The 22,515-nt window shown below is 33.3% G+C and overlaps 1 protein-coding gene across 1 annotated transcript; it reads left to right on the forward strand.

The window, feature by feature from the left end:
• The first annotated feature begins 13,613 nt into the window (after nt 1-13,613).
• On the forward strand, nt 13,614-18,398 carry LOC111015883 (protein NRT1/ PTR FAMILY 5.1). Its single transcript, XM_022291058.2, has 4 exons — nt 13,614-13,973; nt 14,517-14,734; nt 14,868-15,427; nt 17,381-18,398. Exons 1-4 carry the CDS (start codon nt 13,871-13,873, stop codon nt 18,156-18,158), a joined length of 1,659 nt encoding a protein of 552 aa, XP_022146750.1. The 5' UTR covers nt 13,614-13,870; the 3' UTR covers nt 18,159-18,398.
• Nucleotides 18,399-22,515: the final 4,117 nt, after the last annotated feature.

The raw sequence follows: 22,515 nt of genomic DNA on the forward strand, positions 1-22,515 counted from the left end.
CCAAATTTTTTTTCCACAGCCATGTTCCAATCTCCATCCAAGATGATTCGGTCTTATCACTCATTTTCACTTTCCGGAAAAAAAAAAAAACTAAAAAAGTTGAATATTTACACAGCGAAAGAGAAAAGAAACTCAAGTTTTGGTAAAAAGCGTGGGAAGGAAAGAAAGGGGGAGTGAGAGAGAAAAATTTATATTTGAGGGACAAAATTGCCCTAAAAATATCTATGAAAATATTGAAATTGAAAGGGCAAAATAGGGAGAAAAAGTTTCTCCCTGTAGCCCATTTTATATATACTATAAATAAGTGACTGACATGAGTTACTCCTCTCATTACCAATTGATTTTGACATAGAACCACCTCTTTCTATCGATGACTTAATCTATTGCTCATATGTCAGTGATAGACTATATACATTAATATATGCTTGATAGACTATATCAGTGATAGACTATATGAGTGATAGACGTCCTAGATGTCCTATAGACTCTATTAGATGATGAACTGATATACAAAATCAATAGTCTATTAGTGATAGAGGTAAACAAAGGTAAAAAGAAATTATGTAAAATATCTAAACAGGCTTACACAAAATATAAAATTTTTTCCATGTTTGCAAAATCATAATATTGTTGCAATAATTGCAAAGATGGGAATGTGCATTGCCACCCATTGAAATTTCCCTTTATTATATTTAAGTTATTGTTTTTTTAGTTCAACCACTGCAGGATATAAGATCAAACCATCGATTTTTAGGATCGTTGTTAAGAGGTAAGTTTGGAGTGCGAGGAATCCCCCTGTGTGAAATGTGAAACTCAACCGACTCGAAGAGAAGGTGAGCATAGCGCACCTCACTAATGCTGAACGTATCTAAAAGGGAAGGTTGAGCGCACTGTATGGACCCCTCAATGTAGTTAGAGGTACCAAGAAACTGATCACCCAGTGGAACGTTTGACATGTTGTTAAAGCGTACCTCACATACCGCCGCACCGCTCTGTAATGGCAAGAGAAGGATGCTGAATGTAGGTAGGAGGTTCCCACACTCCCTTCCTGGCCACCTTCTCTCTTTTGTCCCTCTTTCCATCTCTCCCTGATAAAGAGAAATTTCTAATAAAGAGAAATTTCTACACCAATTCTTAGGAAAATTCATCACACACTTTCAAGTAGACTTTTACTCTAATTCATGCCTCTTTACTCTACTTTGCTTCATATCCATGTGCTCCCATCTTAAGTTCTAATTGTTAATATTCCTAGGGTTTCATCTCAAAATTAATTGGCTATGAGAGGAGTAGTCCATGTCTATTATAAACCTTTACAAGGTCTATTTTCTTTTCAATGTGGATCCTTAACACTAACTAAGACATCATAGTGCATCGAGCAGAACACCATAGCAGTGCAAGATTTTTGTGTGCAGGTAAAATCTGAGTCAGGATATAACGACGTGCGTGACACTTTTGTAGCACCAACTCGAAAATTTACATCAACAATTATAGGATAGATGTTCTTATTGCTAAACTACGCTTGAATTAAAATCATCAGATTAAAAACTATAGAGACACGGTTGATTGGATGCCGATTGTTTGAAGGAAAAAAAAAGGAAAGGAAAAATGAATTATAAGCCCTTCAACAATTTATTATTAATTATTATTATTATTATTTTTTAAATTGAAGGCAAACATATATATTTGATTTATTCAGAAATCATTATCTTTTGTGAGAACAAAACCATTCAAGCCTTAGCCTTCTTAAAGCAACAAAAATATCCATTGATTTTTTAAATAGACAAGAGTAAATACTAAAACTATTCCCAAACATACCATTGCCTTGCTGAGCTATCGCTTTGGCAAAACAAAAAAAAAGAAAAAAAATTCTATTATACGAGTGATATTTCTCATCGAAATATAAAATCGTTCTAAACCAAACAACTCTACGACTTCTTCCTTCTCGAACCATTACTTTCCACGAACGAGCACAAGAATCAGGTCGTACGCTCCCGAAAAATGTTATCTAAAACAAGAAGAAACAATTTGTCCCTACCAAACCGAGGTGCCCTATTAATATTGCTAGTTGGATTTCCCTAAATGATAGATAGACCTTCCTATGATCCTCAATTGAAAGAGCTCTCTCTTCTGAGTATCTAACTGGTGAAGTTCTCTATTATGGTTGGACTGTCGCACAGTCCACGCACCTTTAACATTTACAAGCGCAATAAGTCTAAGAAGATAGGACATAGGACAATAAATAAATAAAATATCTATGGTACTTGTAAGTGAATTGTGGACATTTTTTTTTCTATATCAAAAGTTGAGTTTTGAAATAAATAAATAAATTTAAATGAGATGTACAAAGTTAGGATTGAAGCTAAAATAGGAGAGAAAAAGAGCTATAGAAGACCCAAGCTAGGAATTTTTGAAACCTCTTTCGAGTTGGATGTTTAAGGATCCTGCATTGAAAAGATAAGCGATCTAACAAGGATCTAGTCAATTGGTTATGAGATGGAACCCCATGAATATTAATATAGTATCAGAGTCCAAAATGCTCAAACGAGCACCAATAAAAAAATGAGATTCGACTAAGATTGGTGAACCAAAAGAGGTATCATTTTGAGGGTGCATGTTATGGATCCCACATTGAAAAGATAAAAAAATCTAACAAGGGTCTATAATATAAGTGGGCGACTTCTTTTATTGTCAATTGATTTTGAGATGGAACCCCATTAATATTGGAGAGGGTCGGCGTTTGGGTGTGAGCGTTCATGTGGAGTTCTAAGTAGCCATTGTGTCGCATATTGTAAATTTTTGTTAGGTCTCTTATCCTTTTAAAGTGGAATTCTTGAGGCTTGCATTTTGAGTCAGTGTCTGAAGAGCATAGTGTTTCTAAAATATCTTATTTTTTGATCCAAAAGAGATTCCTAGAGACAAAAGTTGGTGTTGAAAAAAAGATGAAGATTCTTTGCCTGCAAGAGCAGTAAGTTGGCATTTATCAAGTTGCCATATATGCATATAAATCCTTGGAGCAGCCTGCAAACTGTCAACCATAATTGATGCAATCCTAAGAAAATTTCTGTGGTCAATACACCACTTCTCTTCTTCTTTCATCAATCCTTGTAAACTCATCAATAAAAATGTATGCAAAATTGTACTGAAGTTGGCTACATGCATTAATTGTCCTACACATGTACATGTACATGTACATTTGGATAGGCTCTTATTCAATACCATTCATCATATTTGAATAGGATTCAAATAGATCTTTTTCGGTCTCGAACTCATCCTCATCGATTCATTTTTTTCCTAGCGTTTTGAAAGCTTTGAAAAAAATCTAATTAAATCCTTGGTAAGGTACGAACTATGTTTAGTCAAAAACATTATCTTGAGTGGAGATTTAAACCTCCTTGCTTGTGTGAATGCAGGAGTTCGAACACATGACCTCCGGCTCTGATACCATATTACTATTCTAAAAACCAATTGGAAATGGGAGGTGTAATCACTGTATTTATATTATAAACCTATGCAAGGTCCCTTTTCTTTTCAATGTGGAATCCTTAACATGCCCCCTCAAGATTGTGGGCTCTTTTGGCTCATCGATTTTGGTCGGATCATATTTTTAGATTGGATGCTCATTTGAGTTTTTGGGCTCTGATACCATATCAAGAATGAATAAACCACCACTCAACCCAAAAGTTTAAGCTAATTGGTTGGATAAATTTAATTTATTTATGAGTATCTCAATATCCAAAAGTATAGATAATGTAGTTGGGTGAGACTATAGTGATTATGAAATTCTTCTCAGCCATTACAATCATTTCAATATATGTAATTTTTACTATAACTCTAAATTAAATAAGAACTTTTTTTTTTTTTACAAATTTAACTAGATAACGTGTCTCTCCATATCTATAATAATATAATATTATCCATTTTGAACGCCTAAATTTACATTTTTACTTTTGAATTCTACTCCGAATGTATGTATCTAACGAGAATGTTGCACACTCGATTATATATCTAAGATCTTCCTTAATTACTTCTCATCAACATGCAATATTCTCTCTATTTTCAAACTTAGCTTCATGGAGGTGGGTTTTACCACATTTTACTCAAAAACAAACAAAGAAAAGAACAAAATATCACCTAAAAATTAGAAAGTGTTTTGTTTTGGATCATTCAAAAGAAAGTGCATCACTTTCTCAACCAAAAAGATTAGCCGCCACAAAAGATCATTAAAGAAAAGGAAAAACAAGTAATCAAGATAAAGTTTACACGCTTTTAAACCCTGTTGGATTGAAAGAAAAGAAAATCTCATGATTTGGAAGGCCATAAAACTTGGGAAAAGAAAGAGTACACAAAAATGAGCCATATTCATATGGAATAAATGAGCTGTGTCCTTTGATTCTACAGCCTCGAGAGAATCTTTTGACATTTTGTGGGGCAATTAAAGGCTCGTTTGATAACGTTTTTATTTCTTGTTTATGTTTCTTCATTTTTTATAAAGAAAAATGAATTGTATGGTCCCAACATCTATGAATTCAAGTGTGATAAAACAATCTTCTTACTTATGTTTTGGAAGGCAAATTGGAAACGGGAACAAGAAAGAGAAAACTTGTTTTTGTTTCCAAAATTTCTATAGAACGTTCTAAAAAAGGAGAAATAAGAAACATATGTAGTTGCAAAATATTTAGATTTTTTAAAATTTGAAAACGAGAAATGGAAAACGGAAACGTTACCAAACGGTTAGATGAATACAAGTTTAACTTTGGCTTTGCTCGGCTGTCTTTCTTGCTCGAGAGGTGGCTCAAGTTGCTTTCAATCTCATATATTATATGGACCTTTTTGGACCATTTACTAATTAGCTAGCCAAGAGGGTCACCCTATTAATTGGAGTTTGAAATTTTGTTGCCTACCTAGCAATACTTGGCTTCCCTCACTCTCATGCAACCCCAATTATTAGCTTCTTGTTCTCATTGTCTCTCTTTCCAAGCCCTAATTATTAGCTTCTTGTTCTCTATGTCTCTTTTCCCATTACCAATATCTCTCTCATTCAACTATACGCGGAAGAGTGAGAGGTTTAACCTCTGTTTTTTTGGGTCATTTTTCTTAGTTCAACTGAACGTGGAAGTGAAATTCGAATCTTCGATTTTTTGGTCTTCACTCTTTCTCTTTGTGTTCAACAACGTGTGAGAGTAGAGAATTCGAATCTCGAATTTTTTGGTCGATGATATATATCTTATCTAACCAGTTGAGTTAGATTGTCTCTCTTAGAAGTATTATTGCAACTCTTATTCACACAGAGATGCATGATTAATTAACATACTATACTAATGGAGAATGTTCTCTTGATTTCAATTGTTTGAGTCTCATCCAAAATTGTTTTTATAATGTTACTTAAATTGGAACTTCATTCGGTGATAAAGAACTTTATTCGGGTTATATGATTGTCCTGCTAGAAATATCGTGAGCTATTTATCTCTATGTTGGTCACCAATAAAAAATTAATAGCCAACTCTTTTTAGAAAAAGAATATCTATTTTTACATTTCTCTCTAACGATAGCGCTGACTAGTGAGCACCTGAGTATTTTTCTTATTTTGTTAATGGGGTAATGAAATGATAATGTTGGCATATGCGGGGTTTTATGGGTCATATTGTATTGGTTTCTTCCTTCCTTTTTTTCTTTTCTTTTCTTTTTTTTTGTTTTCTAGTATTTTGGAAACAATATATGAATTTGATAGAAGAATTGTATATAAATTCTGGAAACATAATGACTTATCCCTTTCTAATTTTAAAATATATTAAAGATTATGTCATTATTTTATGAATATAAAAAAGACTATGATGATGATATTTTTTTTAGAGTAATTTATAATTTAAATAATGAGAGCATAAAAAAAAAGAAAGAAATGATCGCAAAACATTTTGTTAATTTTTGAATAATATAAAAAAAGAACATGAAACAAAAAGAGTAGGAAAGAAGAAAAAGTGAACGGTAATATATTACCAAAACTAGTCATAATCATACAGCTCAAAAATTCATGTTTATACGACTGATTTTAAAATTCTATCTTTTAAGATTTAGTGAAAAAAAAATAGTAAAAAGATGTTTCAATCAATGAAGAGTTTTCTATTTTCATAAAGTATCTTTTCAAAAGATAACTTTAAATTTATTTTTCTACCGACGCAGCCCCAAATTAACCTTTAAACGTTTTGATTAACTAGGTGATCTTTATTATTCGCACACGTTTCTATCGATCTATCATTTCAACTCAAAAAGATAAATTCCACAAAGATGAATTTTATCTGTGTTCCAAACATCAAATAATTTTCTTTAAAAAGACCTAAAGAAAGTGACGGTATATAGATGAGCGTTTTGTTGTAGGGTCGATTCATGCCCTATGGTGTTTCCAAGTCATTTAGATGCCTTGCATTATTGTATTTGCTAGAAATTAATGATATGAAGGGGGTAGGGCCAACCATAGTGTATGGGGGGATTCCATTTTTTCTTTTAATTTTTTTTTACTATAAAAATTTGAAATTGGCCAATAAGGAAGACAAATAAAGGGTCCAAATTTTGTGGAAGTCCAATATGAAAAACCAAAGGTTCCATAGACTATTAGTTGAAGATTCCTAAAAGATAAGCATCCAACATTTAATATTGGTGATTTGTCAATGTCTAGAGACCTTGATTTTTTATGCACTATATTCAATAAACAAAACTAACTTACTGTGGTTGTGAAAACTAGTACAGTTCAACGGTAATTGATATATATTTTCAATCAAGATATTGTGAGTTCGATCTCCACCTCACATGTAAAAATTTTTTTTATTGTCATCCATTTTTTCCCTAAAAAAAATCATATTTAAATATATATACACCATCACATGTTGAGAAAATGGAGTAAAAAAAATCGGAGCACTACAACGCAAGTCATGAAATCGAGCAATTATAGGCTATTGAAATATTCTTAGAGATTCAAGTGAGACCTACAATAGTAGCATAGAATTGTATGTAATCTTACATTGGGTAGACTAGTATAAACTCGATTTAGATCACTCTTTTTTTAATCTTCATGTTCTTTAAGTTGGTTTATTAAGCTTAGTTCCAATTTAATTAAATTTCTCTATTATTAGAACCTGAACCTGATCTAAGAAATAGTTAATATATATAGTTTTTATCACTAACATAGCTTTGAATATTTTGATATAGAAGCAATCAACTACTTAAGTACCTCCCATCTTGTGGAAATTTTTATATTTGCCCTCAATCATTTATTTGTATTTTTAGCACAACATGTAGGATGGAGGATCGAACTCACAACCTCTTGATTGAAGATATATGTCAATTATCGTTGAACTATGCTCGTTTTAATTTTTTTTTTTGTAGTATTCTTTAATTATATCTTTTGGTGTGTTTTTTCATATTTCAAGTTGGCTCTGTTGGAAAAATTAAAGAAATCCTAATTCATAATTATTCTAGAATAAAAGCCATAAAATTCCAGAACAATCAAGACCAAAGATCTAAATAGGGAAGAAAATCAAAATCTATAAAGAGATTAGAATTACCTAGAACCATTAGGTAGATTGACCAAGAACTACCATGAACTGCAAGAAGTTGTCGTCTGTCGTCTTCCTCAATTATGCAACCCAGACCAAATATGGACAATACTCTTTGTTTCATAAGTTAATCCTCTTTGTTTCAAATATGGGGAATAGGAGGCTCAAGAAGCATAGAAGCATAGTGTATTGAGGACCATAACCATATATTTATAAGTTAATCCTAGAGTTTCTCATAATCTCCGTTTTTACTGAGTACTTTATAAGTCACACCACTAAATGGAAAGTCATGGATCCAGCAGCTCATTATACTATACTTGGGGAGAAGGAAAACGAGCAGGTAGTTGTGTTGACCAATCAACACCTCAATCAAAACTCCACAACAATAATCTAATGAATTATTTTTGGCTCTAGTCCAATTTAAGAAAATGATAACAAAATTATGGTGGGCGTTTGCTTGTGATTTATTTGAATTAATTAGTTTTTTTTAATAACATCATTCCTAAAGAAGAATGATTTTGCATAAGTGCTCCACAATTTAGATAAATCCCAAAAAGCAAATAAGGGACTCATTGGGTGCTCTCTTGGAACATCGTTTTTTAAAATATTTTTTTTTAGGGTCCAGTGTTACAAGTCTAACACACTTTGATGTTTAAGCTGGACAAATGGTTAAATTTTGAAAATAATTAAGTATGGTTGTAGAACGTGCACACCAAAGCTCTCCTTTTATTCAGAGAGAGTCTCTTTGAATTGGTTTGAGTGGATTGGTTCCATAAGGTGATCCAGCTTGATTAGGTAAAGTCTGGTTGGGTGACCTTGCTCCGATCAGGTTGGGTCTAGCGTGGTCGGGTGATCCAACCTTGGTTTGGTTAGGTCACGTCAGGTCGATTGTCCAGTTTGGACAGCTCGACCCATATATCGCTTCCTTAGCCTCATTTAAAGTGAACCTATACGACAATTTTACCCAAATTGTATATAAAGTAAAAAAAAAAAAAACTTTTTTTTACGTCTACAGTTGAATCGATCTTATTGTAGAGTTGAAATCACTATTATATTTACAATTTCATAATTTTATTAGAACAAATTTATTTGTCCTATTAACAAATAGTGTGATTTTTATTTTTTTACAATATATTTATTTCCTTTTCCTTCTTTCATTTTGTTTTTAAAACCATTTTCTCTCAAGAGGCGACAAGGGAAGAGCCAAGTACAGTAAAAATGTGGGAGAGTGGGATGCTAGCAAATGAGTAGCTCTCTTTGTGTTTGGTGGACAATGCACTACTTTATTTTCTAGTAATTTACTTCTATACCCTTTTAGAAGATATTTAACACAATATTTTATAGGAGTAGTTTTAACACAGTTAATTATATGTTAGATAACATAGGAATTAATAGAACAAAAAGGGGTTAAAAACATGAGGCATGAAGTAACTTATTAAATCTCTTTGCCATATAGTGGTTATAATTAAGAACTTAATTGCTAACACATTTATAAATGTTGGTGGTTACAAAACTATGCTATTCTTTTAATAATTATTATTTAAAGTTTTTTATTGTTGTGTATAGTGGTAAATGTGTGTTTTTGAATGGTTTCTCCATCTAATTAAGTTGGGTTGCTATTGGTATATATGACGTGTCGATCTGTTCATATCTTTTAAAGTATTTGTTTGATCTTATGAGAAGTTGTGTTGAGTAGAAAAGTGAAATTTACCCGTACACAACATATAGAATTAATAAAGTTCAACCTTTTAATTTAATTTAATCCTACAGTTATATGAAACTCTACTAAACGAGTTAGGTCATAAAATATATAAACAACTTAAGTATAGCTCAACTGATTAAAACAAAAGTTCGTGGTTTACCACCCCACACGTTATACTAGAAAAGGTCTAGCTCTAGTTATTTTAAAAGATAATGCAATATATATTATATATATTGAATCAATAAACTAGAGTACCAAATTACTACATGTGTCAAGTGAACTAGAATACTAAATTGTATATAAGTTCTAGATGTCAACCACCACCCGTAAAAAGGTTTAAATACTATTTTGGTACTTGTAATTTTTAGCTTTGTTACATTTTAGTTTATGTACTCCCAATTTTAGTTCATATACTTTTAAAATGTTTGTTTTTGTCTCCATACTTGAAAGAATAACTATTTTGGTCCCTATTTATAAAAGTTTAGCACAAATTCTACATACAATGGAAACCTTTTAATATAAAATCATGGTTACATTTCAAAAAATATATTGAATGTATTGTCATGTTGAACTTGTGATGGAAAAAAAAAAGAGATTCGAAATAAAATTAAGGGACCAAAATGGGTACTTTTTAAAAGTACATAACTAAAATAAACATTTTGATTGTACATGGACTAAAATGAACGAAAATTGAAATTACAATTACTAAAACGAACAGTTTGAAATTACATAGACCAAAATGGACCAGTTAAAGCTACGCGGGGAAAATAATACTTTAAGCCATACATTTTCAAAAGAGAATATATAAGAATTCTTTCTTTAAGAATTTGGTCCAATGAAAGAGTTCTACTATTAATGAAAATCCTAACAACCATTCATTTTGGCTCCTAATTACAACCATTCATTTTGGCTTACTCCAATTTTATTAAAGAAACGAAAAGAACAAAACAAGAGGAGGTAGGTTTGCTTTTGAATAGTTTTTATTGAATTCCCTTTGATATCATTCCTTCAAAGAAGATTGATTCCTTCAATTTTCTATTTATAACAACAAATCAAAGACTTTACTAGAAACGTGAAAAAGATCGGTTCTTTACCTTATTTTCTTTTGGTGTATTTACAAAACATTCTACTTTTTTCAAAGAAAAAAAAAACTATTATTCATTTCAACGTACAAAGAAAAAGAGAACATAAAAGGTGAGGACTGGTTTGATAACGTTCCTGTTTCTTGTTTCTCGTTTCCAATTTTATTAAGAAATTTAAGCATTTTGCAACTAACTATGCTTATTTTTTATCCTTCTTTGGAACATTCTCAAAATTATATAGAAATTTGGGAAACAACAAAAATAACTTTCTTCTTTCTTGTTCCCACTTTCCATTTGTACCAAGATATAAATAAAAAGATTGTTTGATTATACTTGAATTCATGGATGTTGGAGCCATACAATTCATTTTTCTTTATTAAAAATGAAGAAACAGAAACAAGAAATAAGAATATTACCAAACGAGCCATGAGTAGCCATAGCTAAATTGTGTACTCGTTGAAGTGTGGAAAAATTTAAAAGAGAGAAAAAAAGAAGGGCAAAATGGTTGAGTCAACTAGTTTTAGTTATAGTAAAAATGTGAGAGTGGCCGGCAAGGCATCCATTACACAAGTTGCCTAGGAGATAACTCCACTACCCATTTTGCAACTTCTACAATACATTAAACATATTCCTATGAGAGCTCTTTTCTTCATATCTAACACCTTTTACGAGGACACTTTTACAATATTTCTTTTAAGAAAAGCCAAAAGAAATTGTTAAGTTTCTTGGAAAGCGGTTAAAATATACTTTTGGTCTCGTTACTATATTTTAAGTTGAATTTGGATGAAGATAACTAGTCGAGTTGATCATCACATGCACATTAGCATAATCAAAGGTGAAAATGTATTGGGTGAACTTCAAAAATAAAAAGGTGCGCGGGACATAGAGTTTTTTTTAGTTAACTTCACTGCTTGGTTTTTGACTTGATTGAATTTTGATAGAGTGGAATAAGTGAACCTCAACTTCTTCTTATTAAAGATTTCGCATTGAAAAGACTCACTTTTTGATTTCTTGTCTTACTCAATCGAGCTTAAGGTCAATTAACAACTTATTGATTACAAAGATATTTAGTTATAAGACATTGTTTGGATTTTTTTATCTTGATTTTTGTAAATCATTTCTTAGAAACAACTTTTTTTAAAAAATATATAGGATGACGTAGTGACAAAGACATGAAGCCTTGTGGTATCACCTACTATATAAATCTTATCTTTGAGTCTTGTAGTGGTCATAGTGTTACTCAGCCTAGGTAATGAGCCCCATTTACGGATATATGCCGTCGATTTGCCATCGATTTCAGGAAATCAAAATAATAATAATAAGTAAATAAACAATATAATATATGTATAATTTTGAGTAGGTGGTCACTTATCTTGATAAAAAGTAAGTGTCATACTTTGGTGAATGAATATTTGGTGGAGGTACCTTTTTTTCGATACATTATTTTTATCAGAGAGTAGGATTAAAATAATAAAAACACAAAGCATAATATTTGGCTCACAATTTTTAACAAGTCTTATTTATGAATCCTAAAATTTGAAATTTGAAATTTAAGTATAATTTTTATTTGAATTAACAAAGGAATAAGTTAAATAAAAAATCCTTCTAATTAAAAGAGTTAATATGAAATATCAATCATGAGTATTTTTTATGCTTTTACCTCTCTGTGTAACTTTTTAAGTTTACATAAATAGTGAGGTTAATAAACTTATAGTATCTGAACCAAATTCACATACTAAGCACACCCTCTACTTTCTTAAGCAAATCTAACTCATAATTTCAACTTTCTTACCCAAATCTAACCCATAATATCTTGTCAATCCAGACATAGTTTAGTTGAATAAGATACCAATTACTTTTATGTGAGAGTAAAGATTTAATCACTCACTCACATTTGTTATTAAAAAAAAGGTTAAAAATACTTTTGATCCATGTATTTTTATTAAATATTAATATAATCTCTAAACTTTAGTTTATAAAAGATTTGGTCTCTATATTTTCAGATGGATAACAATTTAGTCCCTAAATTTTAATATGTAATCATTTAGTCTATACAATTTAAAATTTGTAAAAATTTAATCCCTACCGTGAAAATTCTTATTAAAATTAGGTGTCAATTTTTATTATAACAATTTAGTCTTTGTAGTTTATTAACATATTTCGTCCCATCAAGAAAAATATTTTTTTGATAAGGATTAAATTGTTACGATTTTTTTTTCTAACCAAAATTGTTACGATTTTTAAACTATATATAAAGACTAAATTGTTATACATTCAGGTTAAAAAACTTAATTGTTATATATTAAAGTTAATTGTTATATATTAAAGTTAAAGAAACTTATTATAAATTTGAAAATACATAAAACTAAATTGTTATTTCAATAAAACCAAAAAAACCTGAAACTTAATTGTTATATATTAAAGTTAATTGTTATATATTAAAATTAAGACACTTATTGTAAATTCAAAAATACATAAACAAACTAAATTGTTATTTCAATAAAAATGATAGGGACTAAAATTTTTTAAAAGAAAGAGGAAAAAGGTTCAAGGCTTCTTCCATCCTCTAAAAATGTTTATTAAGTGATCCAAAATAATCACAATTTTCCAAAATAAATCAACATCAACATGAGTCTTTTTTTTTTTCTCACCAATGTAAGTATAGTCTAATTTCCGACCAAAAGGGTGTGAGTTCAAATTCCCACCATTCACCTATTTATACTAAAAAAGATCAAAGAAAAAGAAAAAAACATGGCCCCTTTTGCTTTCATTTGGTCTTCTTCTATCCCTATATCTTAAAGAATCATGCTTAAAATTTAGCCACTAGCTAAACCTCTTCCCACTTGTTTTTAGGTGGTGAAGATTCTGACCGAGAAAAGGAAAATAAGTCCGTGATAATTTATCTTCCACCATCACAACTCGAAAAAAGAAATGCAAAAAAAAAAAAGATAAATTTTTAAAAAGCAATGAACTGTCAATCTTTTAATAGTAGTAAGTACGTTCTCACCCTTGAAGATCTAAATATTTTAGTAAAACAACTAGGTACAGAAAAATATAACCTATGGATGATCTATCTCAATCCTAACCACGTTCATTATTTTTTAAAATGGTCATTTATCTCCCTTATTTGTTAAACACATTTATTGATGGTGAGCACAGCATAGATCCGATCGGTCTTCGCCTATTTTCCAAAATTCTTAATATCTCTCTCGTTGTAGGTTCCATTATAAAGCACCTGTGGCCATTGTGATTTGAAGCATAGTTTGGTCTCCATCAACTACTGCAAATAAAAGTGGGTTGAGCCACCCTCTGTGGTTTTAGTCAAAATTTGAAAGGGGTCCCCAAGATTGTTGTATCTAACCACACCCACTAATCACCGTTCAAAACACACCCATACAGTTTTCTTTTTGTTCTTGTTTGTTCTTCTTTATTTATAGCCCCTCAGCTTCTCCAACTACTTGGGGTTCTCTCTCCTTCTCTGGTTTTTTTTTCCTTCTTAATTTTCTCGAACCCGATCGAGCTCTTGCCCGGTGCCTCTAATGGAGTCCAAAGATCACACCCAAGATGGGACTGTGGACCTCCGTGGCCACCCTGTCCTTGCTTCCAAGACTGGCAAATGGAAGGCTTGTGCTTTTCTTGTTGGTAAGCTTCTTCTTAGATAACAGATCTCTTCATGTTTCTATATCGAGAGAATACTTGCGTAAAAAGTTTCTACCTAACTTTTTATAGATTCCAATACAACTTTTGAGCTCATAAGAGCTCCTAACTACTTATTAAAAATTCTCGCTCGCCACCATTATATGTTTTACGAGTAGAAGAGAGGAATTAAAAAAAAGAGACAAGATAAGTTTTTTTCATTTCAAAAAATAAATAGCAGTTGAATTTTTAGTGTTGATTCCTTGTGATGGAGATCTGCGTAGATTTAGTTTAAACTTCACCCAAAAATTATCGTGTCAACAGAGATATGTTGTCCTTATCTGTCATCCATCTTCCCCTCTTCTAATGATGTGGGATATTGTTCGTATTCCCAAAACCGTTTCTCTTCTAAATTGTTCCTATTTTGTATGAAGTTTTGATATGAAGCAATTAAGCAAACTCTTGAATTATTCCTTGTTGAAATCATTCATTGTGTTGTGAGATTTGGAGGTTGAAGAGTGTTTATTGTGTGTGTGTGTTTTTATTCAGGTTATGAAGCTTTCGAGAGGATGGCATTTTATGGGATAGCTTCGAATTTGGTAAATTATCTGACCACACAACTTCACGAAGACACCATTTCGTCAGTAAGAAATGTGAATAATTGGTCAGGATCAGTGTGGCTTACTCCAATTCTTGGCGCTTACATAGCTGATTCATTCCTCGGTCGCTTTTGGACTTTCACCTTCTCATCTCTCATCTACGTTATGGTAACACTTCATCATCTCTCTCTTTTCTTCTCTTCTTTTCTTCTTCGACATTTAGTACGAGTCGAATATATAGTTGAAGAAAGACCACAAACCACGACGGTTATGAGATAACACTATCTTTGTTTGGAACCAGGGATTGGTGTTTCTAACAATGGCAGTCTCAGTAAAGAGCTTGAAACCCACTTGCAACAATGGCATCTGCAACAAAGCCACACCCTCACAGATAACATTCTTCTACATATCTCTTTACACCATTGCCTTGGGCGCGGGCGGGACGAAGCCGAACATCTCGACTTTCGGGGCCGACCAGTTCGACGACTTCAATCCAACGGAGAAGCAGATGAAGGTCTCCTTCTTCAATTGGTGGATGTTCAGTTCCTTCTTGGGCGCTCTCTTTGCCACCCTTGGCCTCGTCTACATTCAAGAGAACCTTGGTTGGGGCCTCGGCTATGGCATTCCCACTGTTGGTCTCCTCTTTTCTTTGTTCATCTTCTACCTTGGAACTCCCATTTACAGGCACAAGGTTAGAAGAAGTCCGAGCCCGGCAAGGGACTTGATTCGGGTCCCGGTGGCTGCCTTTCGCAATCGAAAGCTCGAGCTTGCAGCGAGCCCGAGTGAGCTTTATGAGGTGGAGTTGCAGAGTTACACGGCTGCCACCAAGAAAATGCAAGTTCGACATACTCCCATTTTCAGGTATGTAATTTATATTTTGATTAATACTTAAGCGTTGGCCACCAATAAAAATTTGACAAATATATTTATTTTCTATTTGTCTCTTTCCCACTCGTGGTTAGCAAAAGATGAATGCTCACCAGTAAGCACTTATAAGTAGTTTTCTTTTGTTATTATTCCACTCTCTTCACTTTATTGTTTTGGAGTACTAAATATGTTATAGGGGTTTTCCTTGTTCTTTGCACTCGAGTTCTCTATTTTCTTCATTTCTTTCTTTTTGAAATTTATGGCGGAGATTTTAAAACCTGTGGAGTGTTAGATTTATAAATTTGGGAGAAAAGTATTTCATGTTGTAGGTCTTGAAGTAGCTAATTTTTGAGGTGAGAAGGGGTGGATGAGTGATAACAACTTGTAGAGAGGGTGGCCTAAGAGAAAGAGACTCATGAATTATCCTACATCAATCGTTGAAGGTCCCCTTCACACATAGCTTTTGGGATACAATCTAAACAAAGAAATCGTTACTACGCATTATATGGTCTAATTTAATGTTAAAAACTTAAATTAAAGAAAAAAAAACGTCCTAATTAAAATAGTTCATTTGAGGAGTTTCAACTCGACCACTAATTGGGCTCTATAACATTTGATTGTCAACTCATAATATTTTAATATCTTATTAAGAAGGTCGCCACCCGGGTATTTGAACTTATTCTCTTGAGGTCTTTCCTTATTTTTTCACATATCTCAATGTTACTAAGCCAACGTCCAGCCATTTTACCATACTTATTTCTCTGACCAACCTCTGTAGTCACCGACTTCTCTTCAGAAACCTTTATCTCCTTAAAGTAAAGTATGAAGTGTATGTTCGGAAATTCTTTTAGAATTAAGTTTTTTTTTTCAAGTAAAAGTACTTTAATTATAAGCAGTTTAGTAAAAAAAATGCTTAATAACAAATTATTTTGATGTTACACTCTTAAAAAGTTCATGGAAACAAATGGCTCTCCAGATTTCCACAAGGATATGATAGTGTGTTTTATCGAGATTTGAACAAATTTCTTCTATTCAAGAAGATTGTAAAATTAATTAAAGTGCATATTGTTGTGAGTTAAACAAAACTTTCAACATTTATCCCGCCGAAAACAGTCCACCAAACAAAACACTTTGAAATGTCATCCTTCCAAAATCTCTCTCTCTTTCGTTGTTTGACGAGCCAGATAGATTTCCGTAAACACAACAAATCTCTCCCTATTTCTAAAATAGTTATACTAAAATGTCAACTTTTGAGTCTAAACTTATTAGAATCCATATAAATGAATTAAATTTATCCAACCCATTAGCTTAAACTTTTGGGTTGAGTGATGATTTATTCATTCTTAAGATAGGTTTATGGATTGAGTGGTAGTTTGTTCATTCTTAAGATGGTATTAGAGCGGGAGGTCCTGTGTTAGAACCCTGCGTTATGAATCCATATAAATAAACTAAATTTGCTCAACTCATAAACGTATTGTCCTCCCTTCTATATCACAATCCGAGGAAGATTGTTTGCTTCCCAATGGTCACACTCAAGCACTCAAGTGGGCTTTCTTCAGCCCCACCCTGCGCCGCCCCACACAACACCAAGTGCGGGCGGCAGCTTACCCATCAATGGTGGGCACACCATTTGCTGATTCCCACCCCACTATATTTCCCCCTTCCCTATAATAAGCCAAACACTCCATTCTATGGTTCTTCTATGTGCAAAATCCAAATCATGGTGCGATAAATTATTTAATGTGACTACTAATATACACGAGATGTGATAGATGATAGTGATCACTAGGTGAGAGCGATAGTTAGTTATTTTGAGATTATTGTTACTTTTCTTTATCTTGCTTATTGAGATTATTTTAGAAACTATAAACTTGAATGATTCGTGAAATTAATACGCTTTATTAGTTGAGTTAAATTGACTCATGGAAAACTCGTTTTTGACCTCAGATTCTTGGACAAAGCTTCAATCAAAGATGAGACAAATCCGTCAAGGCCCCAATGCACAGTGTCACAGGTGGAAGGAACCAAGCTGATCTTAGGCATGGTCATCATTTGGGTAGCCACCCTCATCCCAAGCACCATTTGGGCTCAAATCAATACCCTCTTTGTCAAACAAGGCACCACCTTAAATAGAACTATTTCTTCCCATGGCTTCCAAATCCCAGCTGCCTCCCTGGGCAGCTTTGTCACCCTCTCTATGCTCCTCTCTGTTCCGATGTACGACCGCTATTTTGTCCCGTTCATGCGTCGAAAAACTGGAAACCCTAGAGGAATCACTCTCCTCCAAAGACTAGGCATTGGCTTCGTCATCCAGATTGTTGCCATCGCCATTGCCTACGCGGTCGAAGTTCGAAGGATGCATGTCATTCAAACCAACCACATTGTGCAGCCAAAAGAAGTCGTCCCCATGAGCATCCTCTGGCTGTTGCCACAATACATCCTCCTTGGCATTGCAGACGTTTTCAACGCAATTGGGTTGCTTGAGTTCTTTTACGACCAGTCCCCAGAAGACATGCAGAGCCTCGGAACTACATTCTTCACTAGCGGTATTGGAGTCGGCAACTTCCTCAATAGCTTTCTTGTCACAGTGGTCGATAAGATCATCGGAGAAAACGGCGGGAAGAGTTGGATTGGAAACAACTTGAATGACTCTCACTTGGATTACTACTATGCATTTCTTTTGGTCATATCTACACTCAATTTGGGAGTGTTTCTTTGGGTGTAAAGCATGTACATTTACAAGAGGGAAACCACAGAAGTTAAAGATGGCATTGAAAGCAAAGGCTTAGATACTTCTCCTCTTGGGCTACAAGTATGATGCGGACTCTTCAGCTATATAAGTGCAAGAAATAGTTGATGCTTGTACAACATTATTTTATTTATCTCCCTTGGTGGTAAGGCAAGGCAGCCATGTATATTGTTGATCTACCAATGAAATATATATAATGAATTTTGGATTACATTACATTACATCTCTCTCGCTTTAAAACATCCCATACAACCAAGAATGGGTTAAGTATGACTTTTGAAAAGCGTTTATTTAAAAGTTTTGTGTTATATAGGTTTTAAATTTTTAAAATTCTATAGATAATTATCCAAAAAAAAATTTGTGAAAATTCAATTTCTTTACTACCGTACTTAGTTTAATGAGTCAAATTTTTAACTTGAAACTTTCAATTTCATTAAGTTGAACTCTAAACACAATTAAAGTTACGTTGGTGAAATAATTAATACATTATATGTATATATTTTTTTTCTTCTTTGAAGCTTTTATTTTTAGTTGTGGGGATTGTTGATGTTGGATTGGGACTCTTTTGTGGTATTGGCTCTTCTAGTCATGTTGTGTAGTTGGGTTTATCATTTTAATGTTGAATTTGTGTGATTTTTTACTGTGTCTATGTCAACTGTAGGTAAGAAAAATTTTATTCCAACATCTTCCTTTCGAAGATCCACGAAATTTCAGGGTTGGAATAAGACTTTGGAAGTTTTAGTACAATCTACTCGATTTTGTGACTAAATTGAGGTATTTTAAATGCTTGTGCGTGGGAATTTCTTAAACCTAATTTTGAGTATTTTGTTTGGTTCAATTTGGTATGTTTTATTAATTAATTTCGCGTTCAGTTTTTCTAATTTCATTTTAAAGATGATTGTTTTAACCCCTATTTTAGGTTTAGAGTGAAACTATAAATTTAAAATTGTCTCGCTTGAATAGTTAAAGTGAAAAATAGAAATTTTTTCGTTGATATAAATATAACTCAATTAAGTAACATCCCTTAAAAATATAGAATCAACTTGCGTGATATATTTTCATTTTCATTTTCTGCTAGTTCTATTCCCCCTAAATAAAAATAAAAATAAAAAAAACTTGATTTTATTTTTCTTTTTTAAGTACAATCAAAGCTCGATTAGCCAAAGTGGGCATAACTCACATATATCTCCAACCAAGTGGTTGTGAGTTTGATCCCAAATCCCCACATGTTGTACTAAAAAAAGCTCGATTATGTTTCAAATATGTGCAGATAATTAATTTATAATTTGGTTGCATAGTATGATGTAGAAGTGAATCTGCAAATGAAAACTTACCGTATGACTTTCTGTCCATCATTTAGGATATATGTGTTTGGAGAGTCATGGTAAATTTGGATTCACCTCCTTAAAATTGATTTTTATATAGTTGAAAGTGATTTCGAATTATTAATGGTGGGTGTATTTTAAAATTATCAAATTACTAAAGAAAACATCATGTAATATAAATTCAAATAAAAGAATTAATTTCATGATTGACAGTGTAGAACCATAAATTTTGGATCAATCATAAATGGTCACGTCATTATCTATTTTATTTAGGGATTAATTATATATTAACCATAAATTAAAATTAAAGATAAGTTAACATTTAAAATATGTAATTGAGTCATATGAAAATTGGGCTTGGAATCAATTTGGTTCACAAATTTGCCCACAACCAAAATTATCAAGAGACCAGGTGGATTAATATTTAAATTTAAATAAATTTAAATTCAGTTAAAGAGTTGGGCTGGGTCCAAAATTGTCCAAGCCCAAAAGCCCACTAAGCCCGTCAAAACCTCTATATATAGAAGGGGTCTCCTTCGTTTTGAAGGTTAACACCTCATGCCGTGAAGGTTTTAAAATAATTAATTTTTTATTTTTTTTCTAAAAGTAGCACCTCAAGGAGGGTTTTTTTTTTTTAAAAAAAATCTCTTAAAAAAAGCAACACCTCTAGCAGGGCTTTAGATTTTTTTTTCAAAGTCTCTTCCTTTTTATGTTTAATAAAACACCTCCCTGCTGGTAGGAAGGGTTTTACTAGCTAGACCACCTAATTTGATGAATTATATCTCATGGTTACCATCATTTCGGGGATGAAACCTTTATAGGGATGAAACCTTTATAGGGATATCATCCGGCTCCCACATCCTCGTGCGACAAGGCCACCTAATTTGGTGAAGCTTCCCTCACGGCTATCATCCTTTCGGGGATGATGCCTATATAGGGATATCATCCGACTCACACATCCTCGCGGGACAATGCCACCTAATTTGGTGAAGTATCCCTCATGGTTACCATCCTTTCGGGGATGACGCCTATAGCCGATATCATCCGGCTCACACATCCTCATGGGACAAAGTCACCTAACTTGGTGAAGTATTCATCACGGTTACTATCTTTTCGAGGATGACACCTATATAGGAATATTGTCCGGCTCACCCATCCTCGCGGGACAATGCCATCTAATTCGGCGAAGTATCCCTCACGGTTACTATACTTTGGGGGATGACGCCTATATAGGGATATCATCCGACTCACACATCCTCGCGGGACAAGGCCACCTAATTTGGTGAAGTATCCCTCACGGTTACCATCCTTTCGAGGATGACACCTATATAGGGATACCAACAAGTTTACATATCATTTCCTGTCGTCGCAATGAATCATTACTTTTTTTTCCTTATATTCTCTATTTGATTCCCTTTTTTTTTTTATTCATTCCTCTTTATTATTTGTGTTTTGCAGTACCATGGTGTATTTCACAGGACATTTTATCTCTGATAAAAAACATCTTGTTATCTTGGCACATAAAGATCAATCTATAAAAAGTGGGATTATCTTTCCAGTGGAAGAACAAAAGTCAGGTCGTCTTTCAGGGTCGTGTCCTCAATTAGATGATCTCCCTTTCCTTGCTGAATGGTTTGTGGAGAGGCATTTGAATAATGATTTGTCAACTAAAATATGGATTTTACAATCTCCAATTCATAACGAGATTCCTGATCAGAATTAGATTTAACTTTTGGACATCGCATAATGAATAATAAAGCACAATGGCGGCCTGGGCCTGCATTAAAGACTCCTGGGGAGTTTTATTATATTGCTTACTATTGGGAATGGCTAGAGGTCGTAGTTACTCGTAGCAAAAAGACCCTTGGCAAAGCTCATATATTTGATGCAATAATGGCTTCCCTATATACGTATGATCGTAACAACGACATGGTTCGAGCCTTTTGAGAGGCTTGGTGTCCGTCAACCAATACTCTACATACTTCTGCCGGTGAATTATCTCTCTCTATGGGATTTGTGGGAAATTTGGAGGTCGTCCTATTATAGGAAAATTCTATGAATAAGTCATTCCTAGTCATAAAGAACTAACAAAATCGGGTAGGCAAGGCAGATATCTCCCAAAAAGCTGTGAGTACCCTTTTAAAGTGTACTACGGTTTGGCTTCTAAAAGAAATGGTCATTCTCATGTTGTCACCAGTTCCTGGATTTTCTTCTTGTTCAAGTGTAAGCTAAAGTATATTGAGCCTCCTCATTGAAAGCCAAAGAAGACATCTCGTCCTCATTCAACTCATAACCCTACTGGTGTTTTATCCAAAGCTCGTGATTGGTCAAGTAAGGAGAAATGTTTGTTCCAAGAACATAATATAGACGATGAGTGGAGAGAAAAAACGTATCTAGCTGCCTTCATATCCTAGTGGTTATGTTGCTTCGTGTTTCCTCACAAGAACCTCAACTTTCTTCGTCCAAGAGTTTTTAAGATCGCTAGCTTGATGGCCGAGGGAGACACTTTCAGTTGTCATCCCAGTCTTGGCTAATATATATCACGAATTAGGTCAGATCTTAAACGCCTCTGAGCCGGTTGTAGGTTTGGAAGCTTGCCTTCCCATGCATTATATTCAGGGTTGGTTGGCTCACTACTTCAACACACATTACAAAACACTTGTGGAGGTCCAGAGCCCCAGGATGGTTAAGTTTTCAGGTGAGTTTTCAGGATGTTGTAGCTCGTGAATTGATTCATAATGGTAGGTCCATAGCATGGCACGTAAATGTTCAATCCAGGAATCAGAACGAACTTTTAGTGGATGATGGCAATTTGTCATTCACACAATGTTTTTATTTCTCCAACCTCAGAACTTGTTACTTATCATCACGATGTGGGGATTCAATGATTATTGAATCATATAACCCTCATCGATTTGGTCGACAGTTTGGCTTCTATCAGGACGTACCTTATTTTTCTAAAGAAATTTCCCCCATAGTTAATTTGGACAACGTCCTATATGATTGGA

This window comes from Momordica charantia, assembly GCF_013281855.1.
Source record: "Momordica charantia cultivar OHB3-1 chromosome 9 unlocalized genomic scaffold, Mcharantia_2.0 BLBB01000009.1, whole genome shotgun sequence".
Taxonomy (NCBI): Eukaryota; Viridiplantae; Streptophyta; class Magnoliopsida; order Cucurbitales; family Cucurbitaceae; genus Momordica; species Momordica charantia.

What these genes read in the sequence shown, in the direction of transcription:
- LOC111015883 (XM_022291058.2), top strand. Translation starts at nt 13,871, where the DNA reads ATGGAGTCCAAAGATCACACCCAAGATGGGACTGTGGACCTCCGTGGC. An exon ending in CATCTCTCATCTACGTTATG is followed by an intron (nt 14,735 to 14,867) that starts GTAACACTTCAT and finishes GTTTGGAACCAG; the next exon opens with GGATTGGTGTTTCTAACAAT. An exon ending in CGACATACTCCCATTTTCAG is followed by an intron (nt 15,428 to 17,380) that starts GTATGTAATTTA and finishes TTTTGACCTCAG; the next exon opens with ATTCTTGGACAAAGCTTCAA.